The sequence below is a fragment of the Crotalus tigris genome, unplaced genomic scaffold, assembly GCF_016545835.1.
Source record: "Crotalus tigris isolate CLP2741 ecotype Arizona unplaced genomic scaffold, ASM1654583v1 scf7180000019302.1197242, whole genome shotgun sequence".
NCBI lineage: Eukaryota > Metazoa > Chordata > Lepidosauria > Squamata > Viperidae > Crotalus > Crotalus tigris.
This window is the reverse complement of record NW_024097477.1, coordinates 1,048,116-1,076,099: the sequence shown is the minus strand read 5'-3', so window position 1 is coordinate 1,076,099 and position 27,984 is coordinate 1,048,116. Positions and strand designations below refer to the sequence as shown.

Here is a 27,984-nt window from a genome sequence, read left to right as displayed (position 1 = left end):
ATCAATGTCACTGGGGAAGCTGGAAGGAAGTTGTAAGTCCTGGGCCAGAAGACTGTAAGTGTCTGCTGCTAGGTGAGGGGGAGCAGCAAGGGGAGTGCAGAGATGTGGAAAAGATGTGGCAAGGATTGGGGAAGGTGCAGAAGGATGCAAGGAAATCTGTGAGGGTACGGTGGGGGTCAGAGAGGGTGCACAAGGGGTGCATGAGAGGCATGGTAGGGTACACAACAGGTAACTTCAAAGAGTCACTGAATGAATGAAGACTACCTACATGTTATATAACTTAAATATAGTTGGTTTCCCCTATTCTATAGAAATTATACTAATGTTACAAGCTGCTCCTAACTGAAGAGATTGAATGGTTTACTCCACTGGCCTTTGTGACAAACTGCCCATGACTGACTGGAAGAAACTTAATGTTACCATTGATGAAGAGAGTCAAAAATCCTATCTGTTACTTCTTCAAGAATCAGTATATGAGAAAGGTGGAAATGAAGCACATAACCTGTTCCTGGCATCCGTATTATTACTCAAAACAGACGTGTTGCAAAGCATCTTGCATGAACAAATCAGCCATTCTTAGCCCATTAAAGTAACTATGCCAGGGGTGTCAAACTCAATTTCATTGAGGGCCGCATCAACATTGTGGTTGCCCATGGGGGGGCAGGTGGGTGTGGCAGGGTGTGTGTGGCCTACTGGGTGGGTATGGATGGAGTGGGTTTGGCCTACTGGGTGAGCATGGCCAGCTCTACATTGTTTGTGTCAAGGGTGCCTATGGGGGCCTGGGCAGGAGTGGGACAGATCTGAGGGTCTCTGGCAGAAGGGGGTGGGACCGGGGCAAGCACCAAGGCATGGTCCATTTCTTCATCCCTCACAAAGGGTGACACCTCCCCAGCATGCACCCAGGGGGTGGGGCCGACAAGGCAGGGGCTGGTTCCTTGCTATTTCTAGACGGCCTTGTGGAGCTAACACTGAATGTGTTTCAGCATAGATGACCACCACAAAATTGTACATTGGCTCCCAGCTGGCCTGGGCCAGGGCCAAGGCAGTGGGGGCCGTTCCCTCACTGTTTCCAGGATGGCTTCGTGGGCCACATGAAACCACTTCACGGGCCGCATCTGGCCCCCAGGCCTTGTGTTGGACATGTCTGAACTATGTCCTATGGAAAGCTTGCTTGACTACCTTAAAGATTTCTCCTGAGAGTGTGTGCATGCCCAGGCAATATTTTCAGTGAAAACTCCAGCAAAGGGAAGGGATTCAAAGAAGGGTTTGGTGTGTCATTGTGAGTCTCCCAAAGGAAGCAGCTGCCTGCAGGCTTCAAGGGCAGTTATTGTGATCGTGAGAAATGCTTTGCAGGATGTCTCCTTCAAATACTTTCCACAGTCCTAATCCATATTTGTATTCTTGCATTTATTATCCACAGCACTTGGGGAAAAGAAAGGTTTATTTCTCCTAGAGCAATGGGAGAATTTCAATTTCAGTCTTTCCTTTTATGCTTCCTTCACTATAAAAATTAAGGTATTTCAAAATACAGTATCTGGAGAAAAATAAATGGGCACGTGAAGGGATAATGAGGCATTGATTATTCTGCACCTTATATATGTGATTTGGTTACAGAGAGAACCTGTAATTACACCTGCAGATATAGATGGCTCTAGCCTCCTACAAAAACATGCCCAGACATGTATGTACAGGATTGTCTGCAGAACTTCAAATGAACTGTATAGATGGTTAAAAATGAAACTATTGCTCATAATATGCTCTTCTCCCTATATACCATAATTTTACTGTAGTTCAAATAATCTGAGATGGGTTTTAGAGAGACAGTTTGCAATCCTATATTCTAGAGGTCCCCAACCTTTTGGGCACCAGGGACCGGTTACGTGGAGAGAGGTTTTTCCGTGGTCCAGAGGGGGCGTGGTTTTGTGTGCTGCCTGCATCCCACGGATGGGGCTTTACTTGTTTGTATGGACCAGTTGCTGGCATGCCACAGCCCGATACTGGTCCACAGTACCAGTACCCCTGCTATATTCAGTCACCAGAAGCAAAGACCCATTTTATAGCACTGTATATAGTGTTGCAAGTTTTGATTTTCAATGCAAGTTGTATATTGAATCAAGGGTTTAGATCACCAACAGCTAGCTGGCCTGGTCTAGGTTTGGAAATTAAGCAGGCCTTTTAATACTTGGGTGGGAGCCTAGCAGAGAATATAAGGATTTTGAACTAGACTGAGAAGTTAAAAAGAAGCCTCAGAAGAAAGCAATACCACACAACTCAATGGCCAAGAAAATGACCTCAACTTATTCAGGAAAAAAAAAACCCATTTGGTTTGAAGGAGATTCTTTGCTTTCATTCTTTCATTCATTCATACTGAATAAAAGACTGATGTTCACATTAACTGGTTGAATTAAGTCATGGTCCAAAGAAAAGATGGTACCCAAGACATTTTTTTCCAGAAGAGGTGGCCTACAAAACTGTTCCTTGGTCTTCTCAAAGCTGGCATCAGTCCTGCTCTGAAAACAATAGGAAACTATTTCTGATGAGCTTTCTTCTTGGACTTGATGTGCATATTGATAACACTCACTTTTAAATGACACAAAAACACTTCGGTCAACACAATAAAATATCTAGCTTCTTCTTGTTTTGTTTTATCAGTCAGGTACCTAGCAAATACAAGGAGGTTTATTCAGCCCCTGGTAGGCCCCTATACTTAGGGTAGTAGATTGTAGTTTGTCTGTCCACAGATTCTGTTCATGTTTGATCTCCATCCTGGTAAATGGGACTTATCTTTGGGCAAAGCCATAGTTACCACTGAGAAAATCCAATAGTTCTAAGAATCAATTCCCAAATGAAGAAATGGCACATTTATAGTGATTATCTCTCTATTTCTGAATGCTAACAAAGAGTCTGCAAGGTCTGATTAGGTAGGTTATTAGCAGAATGAAGACAGATGATAGAAAATTGTGTCTAACACTTCTTTACTTCAAGGCTATCATTACCCTATTCCTCTTCTGTTCAGACAACAACTGTCAATGGTTTAATTTCCTCCTTGTATCTCATAGCCTTGAGCTACCTAGAAATCCTGGCCCAAGAAATAAATACTGACCTTTAATCGGGACACAGTTGGATTAGGAAGTAACTCTTGGCCACAATAATGACCTATCATTTTTCTAATCTCTGCTATTCATTGGAGGAACAAACTGTTCATCTGGAGAAATCCAATCAGACTTAAAAGTACTGGAAAAGGGACTGTCAAGAATGATTGTTAGACCACCTCACTGCATTAAACTGAAGAAGGAAAGAAATAGGGAAAGGTTCAGGATTTCAGCAACCTGATCATCACCAGAAATTTTGAGACATGCCCCCTCCCTCCCCCAGTGGCTACCAGAATGGTTATTAGATAATCACAAAATTCCTATTTGGAAGAAAACAAATGAGATGGTTCCCTGCTGCTCTTTTTATTTCCCATGATGTTACCGCCAAAGCTTACCTTTGCCTTTTTTTCCAAGGCAAATACTCACTTAAAAAAAATAACCATTAAATGCATTAGACCACCATTTTCCTTATTGGAGAATGGCTTTGCCACCTATCTTTGCTCTAGAGATATTTCAGAAAATAAAAATGATGCTCTCAGTGCTTGGTTGTTTTCTTATAGGTAACTCAGTCTAGGTAACATCATCATCATCATCATGATTACTGATGATGGGTAATGAGTCATCTACAGGAAAACAAGCAAGTTTAGAGCTCTATCTCTGTCTCTGTCTCTGTATCCATCCACCCACCCACCCACCCACCCACCCACCCACCCACCCACCCACCTATCTATCTATCTATCTATCTATCTATCTATCTATCTATCTATCTATCTATCTATCTATCTATCTATCTATCTATGAAAATAAGCAGTGCCCTCCAAATGGCTCATGGTGCACAAGAAATTCCATTCAAATGGCCTTCATACACAGTCTTACTGCCATCAAAGTCAATAGCTTTCCATCTAATTTTTTGAGCCCACCAACAATGGCATCTATGTTTTATTCATTCTTGAATGTGACTCCTTCATAATTAGGCATACGAGAAAAATGCAAGCAATAAGAGAAAAGTTATAACATGGGCCAAAATTTTATTACTTGCCTTCACAAAAGCTTATATAAAATATTTTGCCAGGTTAATTCAGCAGAACAAAATAGAGGTTCTGCCTCCTACTTTTTAAGGAACTGCAGCTTCTGATCAGCAGCTGCAGATGCTTTTTCATGCACCACTAATGATGATTGCATTAAATCATCCATAAAGCAAACTACATCTTTAGAATCTTCTCAATTTCCAGAGCAAACAACAACTGGAGACCGACTGGAAGAAAAGTTAATGCATGGCTATGTTGGTTTTTAAAGTTAATATCATATCATGAAGGCCTTTTCAAAAGACTGGAAAAAAGGTAAATTCTTTCTTACAGTTGGCACAGGATTTTGAAAATTACTGAGATCATGGTCTGCTGTTCTGTTTCATGAAAGTACTTTGAATACTGACAGAAGCCTTATGCAAAATCTGAATAAGATATGGGAAAAATAAGTGATGCTAATGGAAATCCCCGCTCTGGGAGAATTCACTTGGCAGGCCATATAACAGCTGCGTAAACAAAATGGCTGCCAGGTGCCTAAAAAATTACCTTTACTGTATAAAGATGAGATCTAAGATAAAGAACAGTAAAATAAGGAAAGAATAAATGAAGAAGTGCCGTATTATTTCCCACTGGGAATTCTGTATTTCAAAATGAGGAAGTTGGAGACACATCTTAAATATTTATTTTTAAGATGTGAAATTACCAGGCAACCTGATGGTTTTAGGCTAGTTTTAAGAATTTTTTTTAAAAAATGGTAGAATAAGGGGAGAGAAAAATCACTGTTGACAAGAAAAGCAAAACTGAAAAGTCAAACATGAATTTGAGTGGGTTTTTAATTTTACTAACTGAAATCTAAGTCTCATATCAACAGGGCACACAACCTTCACATAATTAGCTATGCTACACTTCAAAATATTGTTTGGAGGAACAACAACATGGAAAAAGGTGCAGAATTCCTCCAATATGTACAAAAGTTTATATTTAGCTAACGGTGGATATAAAGCAAATATGCATGTTTGGGAAATTTTGGTATAAAAAACAAATGAAGATGTATTGCATCTTGTTTTCAAATCTGCAGAAGGAGCTGAAATTTGGATAGAACGGACTAATGTATGAATGTAAAAATCATGAGAATGGGTCAGTGGTGGCGAACCTATGGCACGGGTGCCAGAGGCGGCACTCGGAGCCCTCTCTGTGGGTACATGTGCTGTTGCCCCAGCCTCGCCTTCCCCCGTGACTCCCTCCTCACCAGCAGCCTCCCTGGAGCAGAGTTGCCCCTGAGTGTGGCCCACATGGAGCAGTGCAGCCAAAGACATGGTAGCCAGGCAGCGTAGACAAGACTCTGCCCTCACACCCCATCACGCACAGTTGATGCTGTGGGACGCAGGCAGAGGTCATGGCCACCATGGCACTGCTGGGCTGCCTGGGCCATCTGCATTGGGGCTTAGAGGCAGTGAGTGGCCCTGCGGGCAGGTGGGGTGGGGGACGGGGTGGGGGCAGAGCAGGGGCAGGGCAGGGAGTGGAGGGGTGGGGCCAGTTTTTGGGCACTCAGTCTCTAAAAGGTTTGCCATCACTGGGATAGGTTATAGACTGATCTATTCATTACTAATTCCACCCAGTGACCTCAATTAAAGCTTTATTTTGATGATCTGGTCTGGAAATATTCTATTAAGTTGGCCTTAACATCAACACAATATTCTTTGTGGTTTCAAATGTTCTATCTGCGATTCTGTCCATACTTTGGAGAGTCGAAGAAGATAATAACATTTGTTTGAGTAAGCCTACTTCAAACTTTTCCTTCTCTTAGGCAACTGTCCATAATTTCACACAGATTGTGGATTAAAAGACCTTTTGATCATTTGGAGCAGAGCAAATGAAGCAATCATTTGATTCCCCTTTTTCCATATATGGTTGCTTTTGTTGAACGTGTGAACTTTTGATTTTTCGGTTCTATTTCCAAAGGTGATATGCAGACACAAATAGGCATACAATTGCTTTATCTCTAAAGATTCCCGTAGCTTAGCTGAAGCTCTCTGTATTCCAATTAACATACTGTCTGTTCCAACAGCCTGCTTCTATTTAGTTTTGTTTTTATTTTGCTTTTTCAGATAGCTCTGACATGTTTTATGCAACTAATCAAAACAACATTTTCTGTGCATTTTTATACAGTACATACATCATTACTCGCTTGTCTTGATTGTACAAGTAGTCTTCTATCCCAAGTTTGAAATTCTGTTGTGAAGATCTGGACCCCTTTAATTGTTCATCTTAAAAGGCAAAACATCTTGGAAGGCCAATGAGATATGGCTCCTTCTGGACCATTCCCAACATTTAGGCATTTATATGAACATTTCAATTCCCATGGGGAAACTTTCTTAGAACCTGAAGCCATGTTCTATCAAACTTTCAGGCTGTGGACTAAGTTTCATAACTGCAATTCTATATAAAAAGTGTCTCACAGTATCCATGTGCATGCATGGACAACAAAACCAGCAATAATTACATGATGTGTGGGCAAAGGCAAATTTGTCCAGTTTGCTTTACACATTTTCTCATTCATATATGAGAAGAGCATTGTTTTTTATTTGAGCACATCATACTGCGGTTAAAAAATAAAACAAAAACCTTAAATCGATTAATGTAAAGATTTCTATAAGTGATGGGTAACCTGTTTGTTAAATATTGGGTATCCTATTGCAAACATCTCTGGAGGAAGTTGCAAAGAATATACATATATATAATTTCCCCAAATGTTTGAATTGATTCATAATGCCGGGGGTGTTACATCATTATGTATAGCCCCCTAACTGTCAGGGTTCACATCAGTCTTAGCTGTCACTCCTTGTTTTCTGTATACTTAGCCCTTTATTCAGGGATTGATTTACTTGGCCAAAACTTCTCAGACATGACTTAGCTATATTCTTGCCGACCAAGAATGAAACTATATTCACAAAGACTTGCCCAGTGCAATACGCAGAAATCAAAGACTTTAGAATTATACTCTGTGGCTTAAATTCTAGGCTGTTTTGCTCCACCTGTTAGTCAATAGGTACTTGGATGTTCCCTTAATGGCATTAGGATGCCCTGTTTCTAGTTCTATAATGTTTCTCTCTAGCCTTGAAACTGCTAGCACCTTTGTCAGCAACATTTTTTATACCTTAGCAACTTTACAGCTGGATGAAGTACTGATAGATCAAAAGCAATGCTGATATCAAAAAGAAGAGCTACTTTTAGCATGCTGTGAATTTCTAAACCCAAGTAAGGAAGAAGCTTTAAAAACAATTTTGAAGCAACCAGTTATTGCTGGGTTGTTTTTGAATTTTACGTATAATTTGTCTCTCTTCGCATTCCAGTGGAAATAAGGAAATGAGGAAAAGACAGAATATTAACTTCTATGGACAAAGAAAAGCAATTAAGAGACCAGCTTCTGCCAATTTCTTATTTTAATAGCAAGCACATTAAATATTGGTAGCATGAGAAACTCTATCTATGCAATTTCATTCTTTAACTGGAAGCTGCTTCAATGATGTTTTGCATTGCAAATGTTTTTGATAGTTTAATTATTTCTGTTCTCAGTTCCACCTATCTATTGCAAGAGTAATCAAAGGTAGTGAGAGCTCAATAAGTTAAGGAAATGATCAGCCATATATTACTTAAAATATATGTAATAGGAACATATATAACACTAATTTCAGGTTGTCTTCAGTAGTCTCCTCTCCGTCAGTAAGTGTATCTTCATTTTATCACTATGGTTTGGTTTCATGGGAACCAGTGACTTCTCTTCAGACAATGAATAAGTAGACTAAGAAAGCTACTTCTCTTACCACGATTGCTATTTGCACATTCGCTGCCTCTGGTGAGCAAGCAAGCAAGCAGTACCAGATCATTAGATTCCGTCATTGATTTGTCTTTGGATATGTAGCTGGCAAGATACCAAGTCATGAAGATATCTGGTACCAGCTTATAAAAGTAGGAGGTGAAAGGAAGACCTTTATTTATTCAGAATAGAGCTGGAAGGGACCTTGAAGGTCTTCTAGTCCAACCCCTTGCTCAAGCAGGAGACCCTATACCATTTCAGACAAGTGGCTTCCCCCACAGCTTCTGAAGGCAAGCTGTTCCACTGCTTAATTGTCCTCACAGTTAGGAAGTTTCTCCTTAATTCCAGGTTGCTTCTCTCTTTGGTCAGTTTCCATCCATTGCTTCTTGTCCTGCCCTCTGGTGCTTTGGAGAATAGCTTGACCCCCCTCTTCTTTGTGGCAGCCCCTCAAATACTGGAATACTATTATCATGTCACTCTTAGTCCTTCTTTTCTCAAGACTAGCCATACCCAAATCCTTAAACTATTCTTCATATGTTTTAATTTCCAAGCCTTTAATCATCTTAGTTGATTAATATGATTAATCATTTACAGGATTTTTTTTAAAAAAAATTCTTCTACTTTTAAATTCATATTAAATTCCATGTTTAATAGGGAAGCTGCCTTTAGAGGGGAAGCTTTCCTATTAACATGGAAGACTTCTTTGTAAGCAATTTAACAAGAGGTCGGGATCTGCCCCACATAAAAATAATCTCCCAGATGCTCGGAAAGGAAGACAATCCTGTCTTCTTCTTTCTTGGTAAAAATTTGGGAATAAAAGTAAAAACCACGTTAATACAGAAAGGTAGAAAATACATGGAAAGGAAGATGTTACACTAACCTTCAGTCATTCGCCGATATTTCTCTTTGTACATAAATCCAAAGACCAAATAACATCCTCTTCTTGGGAGACCAAGTTCTACAAGAGTCAAAGCAAAGTATAGATCAATTGGCAAAATGGTTAATTACAAACCGTGTCTGCTTTAAATATATAGTGATATTATTCCATATAAGCAACCAGATCACAATGTCCTTGGTTTTCAGAATATATATAAAAAATAAAATGTAAAAATCAGATTTCCAAAGGCATGAGTTTATTTTGGGGGAGATATGTACAACTATTTTCCCTAGTAGATGAACCAATTAGGAGGACAAATACAGAATAATAGGCACTGCTCAAATTCTACACATATTCAATTTCCAAAGACCCTCTGCATGTATGCAGAGTTATTTCACATATCAAAACAAACTCATTTGTGTTTGGGATGCAGCCTATCACCGTAATACATCTCTGTCCCCAGGCAGTCAATGACTGTGTCTTGTTATTCTGACTTCAAAATGATTCATTTATTTGGTTTACCAGAGGGTGTGGACAATCCCAGTGGTATCTCCGGTTTTTAAATATTGAATGTGATATCTAAAGTGGAAATTAATTTATATCATCAATTTGAGCAGTGGTTAGCTGTCACCACCTCTTGAGCTAGAAATACTTATGAATTGGGGACCGTGACTCAAAATGTGAATGACTGAGTTAGCTTTTGAAAACTGGGGAAATTCATGTCAGTATTATAAACTTGTTTTTTTTTTCTTTTTAAAGAGCCTTGTCATCATTATTATTATTTTTAATTTTGAGAGGGGTAATTACTGAAGATCAGGGCTGATTTCAGTTTTTGTATTATTTTGCTAAGCCTATCATGCTGCCGAATCTCTTTAAGGGGGTAGCTGGAAATGTGTGGATATATTATTTCAAGCATGAATTCTTCCACCTCTTCTATCTGAAATGGGTATGGATTACTCTAAAAAAAAAGTCTAGGTTTTATCAGTGGCTCTCCAACTCACATTCCCCAGCAGAAAATCCTTTCCCTGCTCCAAAGGTTTTACTCTGGACGCCATGTTTACATCAAAGGGATGCTCGGTAAATGTCTGCCCTTCAACTCATACAAGTAATGAGAGCTTTATAATCCCTTTCACTTAGCAGACTGTGTGATAAAATGGAACAGGGAACCTGCGTGGAAATATAAATCTGTCTCCAGGCTCTCTGCATTTTCAAAGCAAAATAGCTGGCCCGTAAAGTGGCTGAACGTCAAGGCCTGGTGAAGTCCTTGCCTTTGATCTTTTGCTTTCTTACAGAAGGTATCCGGGCTATCAGTAAACAAGCAGAGAAATGGATTCAAGCATAGCTTTTCTAAAGGAAAGAGCAGATGTATTTGTGGGAATGTGTGGGTATGTGTATCACCTTCCTCCTAAACTGTGAGAGATAGCTCTATCTCTATCTCTATCTATCTCTATCTCTATCATCTTGTAGTGTGGAAAATCACCATGGAGTTTCCAATGAAATCTTCATATACCAAGATGGAAAAAGGAAGGCACTCTGTCTCTGCCTGCTTAACAGAATAACAGAGTTGGATGGGACCTTGGAGGTCTTCTAGTCCAACCCCCTGCTCAGGGATGAGATATTATACCATTCTGCACAAATGGCTGTCCAATCTCTTCTTGAAAATCTCCAGTGATAGAACACCCACCACAACTTCTGAAGGCTAGCTGTTCCACCAATTAATTTTTCTAAATTTCAGGAAATTTCTCCTTAGTTCTAGGTTGGTTCTCTCCTTGATTAGTTTCCATCCATTGCTTCTTATCCTGCCTTTGTGTGCTTTGGAGATTAGGTTGACCCCCGTCTTCTTTGTGGCAGCCCCTGAGATATTGGAACACTGCTATCATGATCCTTCTTTTCATAAGACTAGACATATTCAATTCCTGCAACTGTTCTTCATATGTTTTAGCTTTTAGCTTGTTGTCCAGTTTAATAGGGTCAAAGTTCATTTAATGTAGCCCCACTGATCTTTTTTTTTTGAGATTAATTTTGTTTGAAATCCTTTTAAAGTTGATCTCTACAGAGAAAGCTACTGCATCTCAGTACAGGTTGATTGCAATTTCAACCTCTCTGTCACTCATCTGTGATGAATAGAGCCAATGGAGGGACATGAAAAAATAATTTTTAATTTCTATTAATCAGTGTAGATCAGTATTAATCCAATCCATTTTAACATTCTCCCATTAGTAGGTAAGTGATGAATTTTTAACATGGAATTTTTTTAAGAACAAAGAAAAAGACTCTTTTTTTAAAAAAAAAGCAGTCACCTTTTTACATCGCTTCTACTAAGTATTTAACTGCTATCATTGTAAAACAGTAGAGGTAAACAGACTGCAGTTTGCATGCTTATTCATATGAAAGCAAGGATAGCAGTGATCTTTACTAAAAGGTAAAAGGTAAAGGTTTTTCCCTATCCAATTGTCTCCAACCCTCTTGGTCGAGGGAGCCAGTAATGTCTGAAGACACCTCCACAGTTATGTGGCTGGCATGACTATACCTGAAAGAAGCACGGAATATTGTTACTTTCCCACCGAAGTGCTACCTATTAATCTACTCACATTTGCATGCTTTTGAACTGCTTGGTAGGCAGGAGCAGAACCATTGCACAGTTCTCGGGCCTCAAAACCAGGCTGCCAGCTTTCAGCTGACAAACTCAGCGTCTTTAATCAATGAGCCATCGCACCCCTTACTAAGCAATTAATAAACTACCACGGTATCAAAAGGTTATTAAAAAAAATACCCCAATTAGCCTAACCTTATCAACCACACTAAATAATGACTTTGCAAATGAACAAATCAACCCCCTTTCACTTTAATTGTGAATTGTAATTGCATAATTATTATCATCTTGTTTTGCACAGTCCTGTTTGCTGCCGCTGACTATGCGGGCAATTATTAAATTACAAAAAAGATCTATATCCCAAAAAGGGTCCCAGCATGTGATTCAAAGAGATACACACAGAATAAAATGCCTGGTCTATATCGACTCCATGTTGAAACCATCGGGTTGGTGAATTTTGCAAATTCCATGAAGAGCTGAAAGTGCTTAACCTAGAAATCCAGATAAGAGCAGTTGCCCTTATATTTGTTTATGTTATATATAGAGAGATAACCTTTACTGTCATTTTTTTTACTGTGGCCACCGTGGCACACATCAAAAAATGAAATTTAGTTGCCCACTCTTAAAGTGAAACACATACATGACACACACCTAAGCATACCATATACAACATATGTAAAGACCCACACCCCTACATATACGTAACAAATAAATATTAAATACTGTCCATCCTGAATATATAACGGAAGGAAGAAGCTTGAGAGTTCACAAGGTTAATGCTGTAGGGAATGAAACTATGGCTGAATCTGGATGTTCTGCTTCGGATACCACAAAGCCCCCTCCTCCCAGAAGGGAACAAGGAAAACAGGTCGTGAAGATGATGTGTAGTGTCCCAGATAATCTTACGGACCCTACTCAAGCAGCACTTCTGTGCTATGTCCTGGATGGGAGGGAGGGAACTGCCAATGATCCTTTCAGCCATCCTCACCACTCTCTACACCGCCTTCCTGTCTGAAGCAGTGATGCTTCCCAACCAGACTGTGATGCTGTATGACAGGATGCTCTCGATCGTCCCCTTGTAGAAAGTGGTGAGGACAGGAAGGAAGATGTGCTTTTCTCATGCGATGCGGAAAATACAGGTGCTGCTGTGCCCGCTTCACCAGTGTCTCACAGTTGAGCAACCACGCCAGCCTACTCATTAGCTGCACACCCAGGAATTTGTTTGCATTAATTGTTTGCATTAATCAGGATCAATGAAGAAGGTGAGGGGGCACCCCAAAAGAGTTTTTCCCTTAAGTATCACACTTTTCCACACTCAATTTTACTTTTCAGCACTGAGTCACACGGTTGTTAAGTGAATCCAGATTCCCCATTGACTTGACTTGTCAGAAGGTCACAAAAGGGGATCCCATGACACTGGGATACTGCGACCGTCATAAATACGAGTTGGTTGCCAAGCGTCTGAATTCTGATCACATGACCATGAGGAGGCTGCAATGGTCCTAAGTATGAAAAATGATCACAAGCAGGGCTTTTTTTTTGTCATAGAACACCCAAAACGGAGTTCCGGCACCTTTTATGGATGGAACCTTGTACGATAGGCAAGGCAGGTTGTATGAGGTGTGTGAGTTCCGGCACCTTTTTTTTTTTTAAAAAAAAAGCACTGATCACAAATCCATTTTTTCAGGGCCATTGTAACTTCAAACGGTCATTAAATGAACTTTTGAAAGTCAAGGAGTAGCTGTAGTTGGTTTTAATCTAGCCTCGATAGGGACCTTCTCTTCTTTGGAACTGAGGATGGTAGGATTATAAATCAGCATCTCCTTTTCTACTAAGAATTGTTCCAGAACAAACAAATAAAATATATCGCAATTATTAGGCTATATGCGGATGGCCATGAGTACGTATTTGGCTCAACATTAGAAAACAGACACTTTGCCAACAGAAACTTGACTAAACATGAGCAAGAAAGGATCCTTTATGTAGTCAAGTGTCACACAACAAGGAAAATCCCGACACTTACCATATGCTTTTCAAGGAAAAATTATTGACGTAAAGATAGTAATTAGAAACAATTTCAATGTTTATAATTATATTGAGGCAATCATCAGCTGCATACAATGTGAGGGAATTTAAAATTATGTAGTTTCCCAATGTGTTTTTACTGATTTTTCTTCTTCTGTTCCCTTTTTTTTTTCAGTCTTCCTTTGATTACCTAAATACAATGGCAAGATCAGTATTAAAATTGTGCTTTATATCTAGTTATTTCTTGATGACACAATGAACTTTGTGCTATGTATTTAATTAATATCAAAGTGTATCATTACAAACTACTTAGTTACTGATATTTTATGCTTTATCCACTATGTATCTATTTTCTTTTTAATGTAACTATTTATTCTATTTTATTAAATGTTTTAATAAATAAATTTATTTATTCTTTTTTAAAAAAAAGAATCTGCCATATCATGCCTACAAAGCAAATATTATGCAACTGCGCTGGTATACAAATAATCTTTCTTTCTTTCTTTCTTTCTTTCTTTCTTTCTTTCTTTCTTTCTTTCTTTCTTTCTTTCTTTCTTTTTTCCTTCCTTCCTTCCTTCCTTCCTTCCTTCCTTTCTTTCTTTCTTTCTTTCTTTCTTTCTTTCTTCCTTCCTTTCTTTCTTTTCTATAGCCAATTAGATTCTGTAAGTGTCATAGAGGGTTCAATTTTGGGATGTAGCAGTAAAAATGCTACAGCGAAGGGGTAGTAGAGGTTTATTATCATCATCATCATAATTTCTACTGTTGTGCAGCTGTATCCCATCAGGAATGATAATAAATGTTTAATAGCCCATAATACCTGTTTAATAATTTTGAGAGTTCCTTCCTGTTTAATTGCAAGTTTATTAAAAAAAAAACCAAGAAACTTTATAATTGTTGTAAAGATATAATTGCAAATCCAACACTTACTTAATATTGAGTTAATTATATTGCACCTAAGCGTTCTTTCCCAAACATATTAAATATCAATTATTTTTTTACTATATATTTGTTTTAATTAACTATGCTATTATATACCAATTAAATTACTTGAAGGAAACTTAGAAACAAGATTCTTTTTTTATTAAGGAAAATAAAACATTCTTTATATTGAAATAAATCACACTTATACCGTATCCTGTTTTCCCCCTCATTTTAAACTGGTGGTAATAATAATGCACATTTGTACAATCCCTGCTGTATTCAAAAATAAAGTCTGAATACTTCTTTGTTGGCTGATATCAGTTGCCTTGGGAAGCTGAAAAATAAATTTCACCCCCAAACCTTGAAAATGCTTCTGTACATTGCTGCCTGCATAAAACAGAGGACACCTATTTTTATTATGTTCAGTTCATCATCAAGATCTGGTAACTTGGACTCCATTTGTCTACAAGCCTAAATGCAGATGTTCTCTTGGGCTTCAAGTAGTAGCTACAATGACACGAATCACTTACATTTCATACAATGGCCTACACAGTTATTAAATTGTTTGTGAGTCACCCAGAGTCATAGATTTCAGATGAGCAGCTATATATTTATATATATTAGAATAAAAAATAAAGTTACAATAGCAATGAGTGCATGGTTGGAAGAGATGAAGGACTATGCTAGGAACAGATTATTATAGGAAAAAAAATATCTATATGGGCCCTAAGAGTTGACAATGATTGGACGGCATATCATCACCACCATCACAGTCATCAAATATAAATATATAAATAAACTGAGTAGCACCATAAAAAAATACAATGTCTACTTGTGCCATTTGGTAAACTGGAGATGAGGAGGGATGGCTAGAGATAAATGACAATTTTGTCAAAGACCCCTTGTAAGCTAGACATATTCTTGTAGGAAGTAATCATAGCTGATAATGTACTAATAGATGATGAATTTGATGATGACAATGACAATGATGATGATCATGATGACCATGATAACCTGGGTCTAAGCCAGAAGCTCTCACTATAGTTCTGGCTATGAATTCCCCTAGAAGGTGCATAAAATTGAATTTGTTTTGGTGATCTACTGCTATGCCAATGATTTCCATCAGACATACTCTTCAAAAAGTTGAAGAGAAGGTCAAAGTTGGACTTGGGGCAAATTGTTTAAAAAGCTGACAAAAATTTGGGCAGGGCTTTGGGGTCCAGGTTTAGGAGATTTTTATCAGGTCAAGCTCTTCAGAGTGGGCTTATTAAATAGAAGTGAGTCATCTATGGGGATGGGTTTGTGCATGGCTCTTCAAGCTGAAGGTGCTATCTAGATGTGCTTGAGCCTCATATAGTCCTGAGGTGGAAAATCCTGAGCTCCATTCATGGTAGAATGTGTTGGTTCTGAGTCTATGGAGACACACATTTTGAATATGCAGCTCTCTTTCAAACCACTGTCCGTGGGCTTCTTCACTTGTATTCCTTCTGTTGGTTGGCTTTTAAACAGCCCCTGTCCTTTATACCTTGGGTGCGTCTGAACTTTCTCTTATGATCACTGTATTGTATTGCATTACTCTGCTATTTGAGGCCCTTTGAGATAAAATGTGTCATATAAATGTGACTTACTATTACTGGAATCTGTGCTAGGTTAATTTATAAAATATGGCTTATTAAAAAAAAAAAAAAAGAAATTCGTATGTATGTGATGGCACTGGGAAAAGAGACCTGCCTGATAGGCAAACTAGCTTATTATTGCCTGAAACACTGGTAGAAACCAGGAGGAAATGGGTTTTAAACACTTCAACCATTCTGTATTTTCCTAGGTAGCTGAAAGGGTGCACTTGTAAATTCATTCATTTCATTAGTACTAGAAAGCCTTGTCCTCCATTTAGTGCACAAATAAATCTAAAAAGCAGAGGATTAGTGGAGTGTGTCTCTCTTGGACCACAATTGGATTTCAAAAGATCCATCACTGGGGCTAAACAGATGGAACCAGAACAGTTGCCAGCATATCTTGCTCCATATCCTAAAATTTAGGAAGCAGGAGTTTCCTCTGCTTCCATCAGGCCATATGTGCAAAGGTTTAAAATTGCACAGGAGAGTTGTAGAAAGGGGCCATGTTGAAAAACACAGTGTCAGGGATATCTCACCATGCGAAGAAATCTCCCTGAAAATAGGTTGCCGAAGAGTCATCCCAAAGAATTCACAATATGTTTCAGTTTTCATTGAGAGCATGGCTGGCAAGGGAGTTCTGGCAGCTGAGGTCCACAGAACTTAAAGGCAGTGAGAAACACTGATTTAGAGAGACAGGCAAGGCATTTCTACAATGGAACAATTTAGTACTCATGCAAATGCTATCTATCCTAAATAATGAGATCCTTCCTTCCTTCCTTCCTCCCTCCCTCCCTCCCTCCCTCCCTCCCTCCCTCCCTCCCTCCCTCCCTCCCTCCCTCCCTCCCTTCCTTCCTTCCTTCCTTCCTTCCTTCCTTCCTTCCTTCCTGTTTTGCTGCCCTAGGACACCTATGGTTGATATTGGAAAGGATATGCTGGTAGCCAGGCAACTGAGTATGCACATTGGCAGGTCAGCCAACCATATCTTACTGCATGACTCACTAAGTCCCTGTCTCTGGTCCGCTATGTTCAAAGGGCAGATCTGCAGAAATGAAATGCATGAAAACCTTCTCCACAGATGGTAACAGCCAGAAAGGCTGAACTGTCCTCTTGATGAGCATCATTTGTCCCAAGTCACCAGGTTTGCTGTTACTCTAAGAGGATGCATCTCTTATTCTAGTTTATTTCATCAGAGAGGGACAATGACGCCATAGGCCTCTTTCCTCTGCTCTGCTAGAAAGAGCTACATATGCCTTATTCACCCTTCAGTAGTATTGCTTTGCCAGCTAATATGGACTGTGTTTTTACTCTGGAAATCTTTTCAGCTCTACCAAGGCAGAACAGCCTCAGAAGACAGAATATATGATACCTTATGGCTTGGTCCATCTGCTACTATTCTCTTCTTCCTCTCCTCTCTCCCTCCACGCAATTTCCTGTTTGGCATGTTGTCCAGAATCTCTAGTGCCTTTCAGCTATCTTAGTTTTCCTGGCAGCTGATCTTGAGTTGCTCGGGGAGAAGTCTAACAAAACTGTTGGATGTTTCTCAAGCAGATGTCTCTTTCCAAAATTTGGTAAGGAGCATCCATGAGTTGCTAAAGAGCAGGTGCTCAAAAATGGCCACCTATTTAGAAGAACTAAATGTGCCCATTCTACATGAAAAATGTTTTCTCACTCACACAAAACAACACAAACACTCACATACCTGAAAACCTGGGCACCTCTCCTTATGAGTTGGGTCCCAGCAGAACCTACTCCATATCTGTGCAATCCCAATTCATGGCTCCTTTACCCTCTCCGTCACCAAATATGCTCCCCTTTCATTTTTGAGGTTTTTAAATTCAGGAAAGGAATCCCTGAACAGGCAGTTTGGATGTTTCCTTTTCTCAAAAAGTGCCTGACAGATGGAGGAAACATGAAACTGTTAATTCCATTTTTTCTCCCTTCTTTTGCAAAGAAGGATGATAAGGGGATGTTTGCTACACCAGGACCTGTGCTGGCTGAAGGGCAGGACGCTGTTTTAATACTGTTCTTTGTTCTCAGTTAGCTGGAGGGACAATGACTGATTTATAGATGTTCTCAGCATTTCAAGGTCAGCCAAAGTGAAGATGATTGCAGTTTGCCTTCAAAGTACTTTGTGAAAGATTTTGGGATTGGAAGTGTCGGTTTATAAAGGCTCCAAATACATGACACCTTTCCTTGCATCCTCAAATAATCTCCAAGGCAAAATGAAGCTGACCATTAGCATTCCCACCACAATGGATTTTTAGCTGTTTTTTTCAAGCATGCCTGAAATGGACTTTATGTAGCTTATGTTTGGATCCCTACGAGGATACCTCAAAATGGCCTTGTGGTCCATCTCTTGAATTCAAAGAGGCAGGAGAAGTAGCCAACTGTTTGTGCCCCAAGATGAAAGAGAATCAATTAATCAGTGGAACAACTTGCCTCCAAAAGTTATGGGTGCTCCAACACTGGAGGTTTTTAAGAAGAAGCTGGATAACCATTTGTCAGGAATGGCATAGGGTCTCCTGCTTGAGCAGAGGGTTGGACTAGACGATCTCCAAGATCTCTTCCAATTCTGTTATTCAGTCACTGGTTAGTGCAAATGACCTCTTAGAATTCTATTTTCTTCTTTAATGTGAAGTGTCAAGCTTGACGTCTGGTGACTTTGTGGATACATCCAGGGAGTTTTCTTGACAACAACATGGAAATGGTGACATTGTCCTTTTTTGGAATTTAAAGTCAATGATAATGGGTGGAATGGAAGTCTACTAGAAAATATCAGGAATATCAACTAGACTGAGATGTCAAAAAAATACTTTGGTAGCTGGTCATAGCAAACCCCTCCTTGAAGATCAACTTGAAAAAAGCTTTACCCATGCCATTTACAAGCAATGAGATTTAGGGGATTGTTTTTTTGGGGGGGGGGGCTGACCCTCCAATGTCTTTCCCCAGCTTGCTATCAACTGCTGCTATAGCACAAGCACCTTCGGTTTCCAACATTCGGAATGGAGGCCATTCTGAGTTGGAACCTGGAGGTCTTTTTGCATGCTCCACAATGTGGACATGGGGGACACTCTGGGGAGTTGTGAGGAGAAAATGGAAAGGGAAATATCAATCACCACAACAAAAAGAGTTGGAGCTGGCCTTCTTATTTTAACAGAGAGGGGGAAAAAAAATAAACAGTACAATTTCCTCAAAGGAGAAGAGAAGTTTTCTGAGAAACGTCACTCCAGATTTATTAAAACGTTCTATCTAACTTGAGGGAGAGACCGAGGCAGACATCAGAGCAGGAGTTAAGAAAGAGTTGAAGGTAACCCCCTGCATTTTTCTTATCCCTCTTGTAGATCTTTTCGCTGAAATTGTAGTGCCTCACCATTCACATGCATTTCGCTACATCATTTAAGGAAGAGATGGCATTTTCTGAGGCGGGGAACCCCACAGACCTTCTATTACCAGGAAATCATGCTCCAATGTTACAAGCACCATTACCATTCTGTATCTTATAATTAAATTGTATTTGCCAGTTACCTCACAGCAAGCTAGCAATTTTTATTCATCTAAGGGTTTTATAGATTCGTTTTTAAATCTTCGGATTCCATCACTTTTGCCCTAAGACTTCTCCTCTCCCTCCCCCCTCACATAAACACTTCAAATAAATAGAGAAAGAAAGAATAGGCAATTTCACAAAACTCTCTGCCTCTCCCACTCCCCATTTTGTTAGCACAATAGAAAGAAATGGCTCTGCCACTTAAAATGGAAGACTCACGCTGTCTCTTTACTTCCTCCTTAAAAGAGAGGAAATGGAAATAGTTATGTACATAATATAGATTAGGGCTGTTTTCAGAAATTTAAAAGGCAAAATGAAGCAGTCATCTATGCCGATGATATTGAGATACTCCATGTTTTGTAGAGAAAAGCAGGATAAAGTCTCTGTTCCCTTCCCCCTTTTATTAAGAAAAAAAATATGGAATAAAATATGCTTGACAGGTTTCAGAATAAAACGTTTCCTGGGGCCATTTTCTTTTAGAACAAATCTGAGATGGAAAAAATAATGTTGTTTCTTTCTGGAACAGGAAAAAAAATGTTATAATGCATCTTTATTGAATAACATACCAACCAACAAAAAACTCTTTTGATTGATTCCAAGGAAGATTTGTTTTCTCTGATCCTGTTCTCATCTAGTGCTTCTTAAGGTTTTCTTGACTTCACTGGATTTTAGGGATAGTCTTATGGGCTAAGATGCAATAAGCTCCTCTTTCCTACACTGCTACTGGACATTTGCTCACCCTCTTCTGTGGTCAATTCATACCAACTCACAGGAAAAGGGAGAAAAAGAGAAAAATGAATAAACAGATCCTGGCTCTGTCTGCCTGCTTTTTCCAGAAACTGTGACACTGAGATGAACAGTTGGATAGCCACTCCATTTAGTAAAAGGTAAAAAAAAAAAAAAAAAAAAAAACAAACTTCAGAAAGATGGAAACTCTAGATTGTGTATAAATATATTTCACCATTTTGCCAGTTTCTGATTATTTGACTCTTTACAGATCTGATTTATATGTAGCTTGACTTTCCATCTGTATTGCATGGAGTTATCCCTCTATCAGTTTTATTTCCTCCATAAAAACCCCCAAAGAAACCTGTCAGATATTTTGAAGATACAAATGTTAGTGATCTCACTATCTCTGAGCGAACTTCCATTGCTGAGTATGGGATGGAACCCAGCCAGCTTTCCCTGACTTTAGCCAAACATTGGTCAGCACATCACCCTGCTTGTTCAACAAGCTGAGAAAACCTTTGGATTGTTTGGATAAATGAGCCTGAGAGTATTATATTATTATAAAGGCACCACAGAGTAAACATAGGAAACTCTACTTAATTCTGGAGTCATGCAGTTAAAGTCCTTGTTGCCATTAAACCACATCCCTTATAAAGAGCAATTTGCTTACACTTGCCAAGATCCCATTTCCCTTGTGTGAGCCATAATGTCAGAAATACATGGATAGAGCTCCCTGACCTCTCTTGATGTCATTGTGCTGATCTCAAATATATACACACAGACACATGCACACTCGTTAAAAGTAATAGAATAGACTGATAATATTCACCCTGTTATTTCTTAATGGCTTTGTTTGAACCAAACTTTGAAAAGTTCCCATACTTCTCTTGATAGTAAGGGCTTGGTAGTAAGAGAGGTAGGGGAGCTTTTAAAATCTGGGTTGTCTCCATCCTCCCTGCCTCCCACTTTAGTCCAAGTCTTCCTCTTTACACTCCTTGCATATGGTTTTTTTTTTTTTAATTGTCATTATTGCAAAAAGAACAGGCTATTTTGTAGTTTGCTAATTGCATCAGGATCTACAAATGCTCTATACCTGAGCTAGACACTCTCTTAATGTTAATTGCTCCTGATATGAACATAAAATTTATATCCTCAGTACTGATGTTCTACAGAATAAATGGAAGAGAAGCTGAATTGCATTTGAGCTGACCCTATTCCTTAAGATAATGGAAGAGTATACATTAAATGTAAATAGAAAGATTGAAAACATGTCACAGAGATGACAGCTGGAATTAACTTGCTCAGTGGCAAACATGAAATTTATCTCTTTAATTTATGGCATGGCCTTGAGTTATATATCCATTCTTTTATTACAGTTAGTAAAAAGGCAAAGCCTCATTTAAAATAGGCTTGACTCCTGATAACTGCATGCAGTCCATGTATTTTTTGTTGTTGTAAGAATATTGTAATGGATTGCCATTGCTTCCTTCTTTCTTTCAACTGCTTGATAGTCTGAAAGATTTCTCATCCAAATTCTAACCAAGCCTGATCCTGCTTAGCTTTTAAAGTCATGCAAAGCCAGCCACATGCTGCCACCTACTGGAATAAGCAAGTAATAGATGATCCACATTTTTTCAACCTTAAGTGTTCCACTCCATTCAATTAGTTCTATCTTTAAAAAGATCGTCAACATGCTTTTTCAGATGTTTGTCCATTTATATGCATCTCTATACATGTTTTCCTCTATGGGTATCCTTGCAATTTTCCTCAATCTTAAATATTTCTATGTTATTTTCATAAATACACAATTGTGTACACCTCTCTATCCTGCTCTATAGAGTAGAGAGTTGGTCTCTGACAGAAGGCCACCTGAAGAGACTAGAAGCATTTGAAATGTGGATTTACAGGCAGCTGTTACATATAAGCTGGGTTGATAAGATCAGAAATGAGGAGGTGATAAGCTGCCTGGGAAAGCCAAGGGAAATCAAAACAATTAAAAAATGAAAATTAGAATATTTCGGACATGTGATGCGACACGCAGAAAAATATGGCATACTCCATTTAATCCTCCAGGGAAAGATTGAAAGCAAATGAGGTCCAGGCAGAAGAAGAACATCGTGGCTTCAAAATCTATGGGACTGGTTTGGACAAAACTCAGCAGCACTTTTTCATGTGGCTGCTGATAAAAACAGGATTGCCAACATGATCGCCAACGTCCAATAATGGATATGGCACAAGAAGAAGAAGAAGTATACCTCTAAGATGAATATTTTTGTCTGCAATTTTAGTTAATCTACAACTTTTTTTACATGCAGTTGGGTTTTCCTATTGCTTTTCAGAAGCATAGAATTTATTCAACATGAATTTTAAAGAAGATGTCTATAGTCACAAGGTATTGGTTTATGCCAATATAGATTAAATATGAGCCAGCAGTGTACGGCAGCTGCCAAAAGGCCAACACAGTACTAGGCTGCATTAACAGAGGGATAGAATCAAGATCACGCGAAGTATTAATACCACTCTTCAATGTCTTGGTAAGGCCACACTTGGAATACTGCATCCAGTTTTGGTCACCACGATGTAAAAAAGATGTTGAGACTCTAGAAAGAGTAAAGAGAAGAGCAACAAAGATGATTAGGGGACTGGAGGCTAAAACATATAAGGAACGATTGCTAGAATTGGGTATGTCTAGTTTAACGAAGAGAAGGACAAGGGGGGACATGATAGCAGTATTCCAATATCTCAGGGGCTGCCATAAAGAAGAGGGAATTAAGCTATTTTCCAAAGCACCTGAAGGCAGGACAAGAAGCAAGGGGTGGAAACTAATCAAGGAGAGAAGCAACCTAGAACTAAGGAGAAACTTCCTGACAGTGAGAACAATTAATCAGTGGAACAGCTTGCCTCCAGAAGCAGTAAATGTTCCAACACTGGAAGTTTTTAAGAAGAGACTGGACAGCCATTTGTCCGAAATGGTGTAGGGTTTCCTGCACGAGCAGGGGGTTGGACTAGATGACCTCCAAGGTCCCTTCCAACTTTACTATTATTATTATTATTATTATTATTATTATTATTATTATTATTATTATTATTATTATTATTACTACTCAACTGGTGCAGCACCGTTTGCAGACTGGGGCTTTTGGTGGGCTCAGCAGGGCAGAGACAGCCTGGACAATACCTATTGGCTTTTGAAAGCTAATAGAATTAGACTCTATTCAAGAGAGTCTGTTCTATTGGCTTTCAAAAGCCAATAGAATAAAAGGGAGTAGCACAGCTAAGGAAAAGGGGAAAAAATGGCGGACTGCATTGTTTGGCGACCCCCATGAAATGGTCGTTTGACCCCAAATGGGGTCCCGACCCACAGGTTGAGAACCACTGGTGTATGGGATTGAGTCGGAGACCCTGAGCATGAAAATGATCTGCTTCAACGTTGACTGCTAGCCCATCCATTGTGCCTGGCAGCTGTCAGACAACAGTACTAGAAGAATCCCATTCTCAACTGAGCCATCAAGCACCCAGAACTTCCCAATTCAAGTCCCTTGAATTTGAGGGTTTAGATGCCAGGGAAATACAACAGATAAATCTAATTGTAACTGACATGTTTAAAATGCAAGGCAGGTTTTCTTCATACCCAAAGGATAAGAAGGCATTGGAAGTTCTTATTAGCAAACTTTCCTACCCGCAGGGACTTTATAACAGAAAACAGAAACAGAATATGGTTAAGGGGTGGTGTGAAGGATAGAGAATGCTTCAAAGAATTACATCACAACCATAATTTTTAGTATTTCCACATTAACCAGTTGAAGAATGAATTTAGAAGAAAATGATTGTGGCCTTTAGCCAAATGAAATCTATTTATGATCAATATGACAGATGAAGATGTAATTCTTTTTTCTTGACAGCCAGGGGGAAAAAGGAGATAATAATAAAAGATGCAAAAAAGGGGTTGTTTTCTTCTGGGAGAACTCTGCATTACCTTAACCTCTTGTAATGGGATGTGGGAATGACATCAGAGGCAGCTGAGTCCACAAAAGGAATATGGATGGGACTTCCTTTAGTTTTTTGGACTGTATAGTTGAGGGAGGAGAGACCTACTTCCAGATTTGCAACATTTAGGAGAAGGGGAGAAGGAAGTGAAGAATTCTTCATATTTGCCTTGATTAGTAGAAACAGGAGGGAAAGAAGGAAGGAAGGAAGGAAGGAAGGAAGGAAGGAAGGAAGGAAGGAAGGAAGGAAGGGAAGGAAGAAAGGAAGGACATTGTTTTTAGATGGTTTCCATTTATGATGCTGTTATGTCCAGATGCATATCATTTGCAAACTATTATCCTGAAATATATTCTATTTCAATTCAAGGTATTCCAAAATTGTGTGTTTCTATCTGTAAAGCAGGGGTTTCAAACTGCCGGCCTGTGGGCCGGATGCGTGACGCCAAAACCGCACCCACCCCATTGCTGGCAATGGGAAAAAAGTCACAATACATCTTGACACGTCACGTGACGTTGCGAGTTTGACACCCGTGCTGTAAAGGGAGCAAGTCTCTTTGGCCTAGAGACCATTTTTGTTATTTTTCTTTTGTTAATAGTTTTTCAGATATTATGGACAAAAATTGTAACAGCAGCAAAAAAAGTAGATGTTATAAAATAAAATTGCCAGCTGCTATCGCAAATCTAATTCTGGCTCCATCCCAAAGATGTGTAAAAGCAGGTAGAAAAACTATGGAAAGGGAAAACGCAGCCTAAAGTGTGTAGTGCTGTTTGGTATGCATGTAAACATCTTTGGGGAAGAGAATAAGAGTTTTTTTCGCCCTTATTATAATTCCAACTCTGAGTCTAGGAAGAAGGCCTGAGTTTAATATTTTTTGGGTTCTACGAGACAAGTTGTGTTGCATACTGACATTTAATGACCCCCATGAGGAAAAAGCATTTGAGAAACTGACTTACAGTTAACCAGAAGAAATAAAAGAGGAAACTTCCATTCTGCAGAAAATAAAAGGAATATTCTTACACACAAACAACCACCACCGTTTTAAACCGGTTGCAAAAAATATTGTCTTACACAATTCACAAAGATCATTAATTCAACTAGCTGTGTATTATGTACTTTAATGTGGAGTAAGTCTTCTACAGCTCTGGCTGAATTATTTTTTGGACTACTGGAGAATGAAACTAGAATCCTCTTCAAATGAAACTTAAATCTGTTACTGGATTATGGTTTTCCATAATAACAAGTCCATTTCTCAAATGTATTTTATTAGCTTTTTTTTCCCCCTCAGCTTAGCAGTAGGATGTTTTCAGCTCATCCCACAATAGAAGTTTAGCAGAAAAGGGAAAAAGGGAAAAAGAGGAGAGGGTGGAAGTGGTGTTGGTCACACAATACAGCAGAAATGTTGTTAGAAAACACTAATCAAATCCCCCATAACTTGTGAAAAATGATTTCACTGCACCCACTCTGAAGATTCAAAGAATTTTTGTCTACCAGCATTTGACTCCACAATCATTGTGAATTTATACAAAATACTTAGCCTTTTGGCTCAATCCCAAACCAAGCTAAATCCAAAAATGCTAAGGAATTCCTGGAAGCTTGGCATTCATACAAATCAGCCATCAAAAGACACAAAGAAATAAACCACATGTACACACCATTCAAAAGAGACAATAAAAAGTTAAGAAGAAAACAAAAGGATAGAATGCATCCTCTCCAGTAACTAGGACCCCAAAAAGCAGGGATTGAGATCATACAATCAATCAAGCAGAAAACAATACCCTAATCAAGGAACTATCAAGGAGAAAACTGTAGCCCCCAATAGTGACAGGTCAAGCTACTATATAGAGTTTGCCTGAAATGCAGCACTTTAACTACTGCACCATCAGGGCTCCAACTTATTGAAAGTAGCAATCCTACAGAGACCCTCTATATTAAAAGCAGAGTCCATTGGTCACCCAACAGCAGTGTTTCTCAACCATGTCAAATGTCAAATGTGTGTATTTCAACTCCCAGAATTCTCCAGCCAGTTCAATTCTGGGAGTTGTAGTCCACACATTTTAAAGTTACTGAGCTTGAGAAAGCCTGCTCTAGAGGGACTGGAATGAGAAGATCATATGCTGAAATCTATCACATGCAACATTCTCTCTCGCATCAAGATTTGGTCATTGAGACGATCAATTCTAGGACCGTGAATGGTATGAAGCGCCTTAAGATAAATTGCATCCATTGTACCTGTAAGAAGTGCATGTTGTTTTCTCCTCCAATCTGCTGGCAAATATTACAATGCAAAATGGAAGCTTTGCTTAGCTTTACTGAGAAACAAATAGAGAATGTGTTGGGAATTCTGATGGACTGGCATGAACCATTATCTGTCTTTCAAAATAAGAGGCACCATGCCATTGTTTTAATCAATAATGTATTATTTCCCTCCTCGCTCCCCAGACGTTTTCTAGACTCGTGTTTATTGTGTGTAAATAGGATTCCCCCCTCCTTTTATCTTCTTTCCTTTTTTGTGGTGATCTGAATGTATTCTGTTAATGCAGCTGACACAAAACATGTGAAATGTGCCGACTGCCCTGTGAGACCTCTGGGAAAATGAGACTATGTTTCTTTGACAAAGCCACCCTCCTGAACAAAAAACAACAACAATAAAAAAGGCAAAGGAAATAGAAATAACAGAAAGCAGAAACTGAATGATGTGGGGATCAAAGCCGGAAAGCTTGCAAAAAAGAAGAATAAAAAAAAAGACAGAGAGAGAGACAGAGAGAGAGAAAAGAAGAAGAAGAAGAGAGAGAGAGAGAGAAGGAGAAGAAGAAGAAGAAGAAGAGAGAGAGAGAGAGAAGAAGAAGAAGAAGAAGGAGGAGGAGGAGGAGGAGGAGGAGGAGAGAGAGAGAGAGAGAGAGGAGGAGGAGAAGAAGAAGAAAAAGAAGAAGAAGAAGAAGAAAGAGAGAGAGAGAAGGAGAAGAAGAAGAAGAAAGAGAGAGAGAGAGAGAGAGAGAGAAGAAGAAGAAGAAGAAGAAGAAGAAGAAGAAGAAGAAGAAGAAGAAGAAAGAAAGAAAGAGAGGAGGAGGAGAAGAAGAAGAAGAAGAAAGAGAGAGAGAGAGAGAGAGGAGAAGAAGAAGAAGAAGAAGAAAGAGAGGGAGAGAAGGAGAAGAAGAAGAAGAAGAAGAAGAATAAGAAGAAGAAGAAGAAGAAGAAGAAGAAGAAGAAGAAGAAGAAGAAGAAGAAGAAGAAGAAGAAGAAGAAGAAGAAGAAGAAAACAGGCTGGCATCAAACAGTGCAATGGCATCTCTAGTTTACATTATTGTGACGTGAATGTTAAATATTATTATCACCTTAAATGAAGATGTCAGTCAAAGAGAAAATAAAGAAAGAATGAGGAGGGAGAGCAACTTTTTTTTCTTTCTTGTTCCACCGGCCTCTTTCTTCTACTCCAAAAAGGTGAGTCCAGGGTGACACATTTTCACTGGGGAAGGAATTCCCCAGGGTGCTTTTAGGGTAGGGCAAGAATGGTGTGCAGTTAACAAGTAGGCTGGCTTGCTCACTCAACACAGAGACACTGGTGAAGCGGGCACAGCAGCACCTGCATTTTCTGCGTTGCATGAGAAAAGCTCATCTTCCTTCCCCTGTCCTGACCACTTTCTACAGGGGGACGATCGAGAGCATCCTGTCATATAGCATCACAGTCTGGTTTGGAGGCATCCCTGCTTCAGACAGGAAGGTAGTGCAGAGAGTGGTAAGGATTACAGAAAAGATCATTA

General features: G+C 39.2%; 1 protein-coding gene across 2 annotated transcripts in view; it reads right to left on the bottom strand.

Moving 5' to 3' along the window:
* Positions 1-27,984, bottom strand: part of LOC120316229 (kin of IRRE-like protein 3) — a 474,406-nt gene that overhangs the window by 120,410 nt on the left and 326,012 nt on the right. Inside the window, exon 2 of one of the 2 annotated variants that reach the window (XM_039361570.1) lies at positions 8,815-8,892. The exons of the other annotated variant lie outside the window; for it this stretch is intronic. Coding sequence (XP_039217504.1) covers positions 8,815-8,892 — 78 coding nt within the window. The remainder of the gene's footprint in view (positions 1-8,814; positions 8,893-27,984) is intronic. 2 annotated transcript variants of the gene reach the window in all.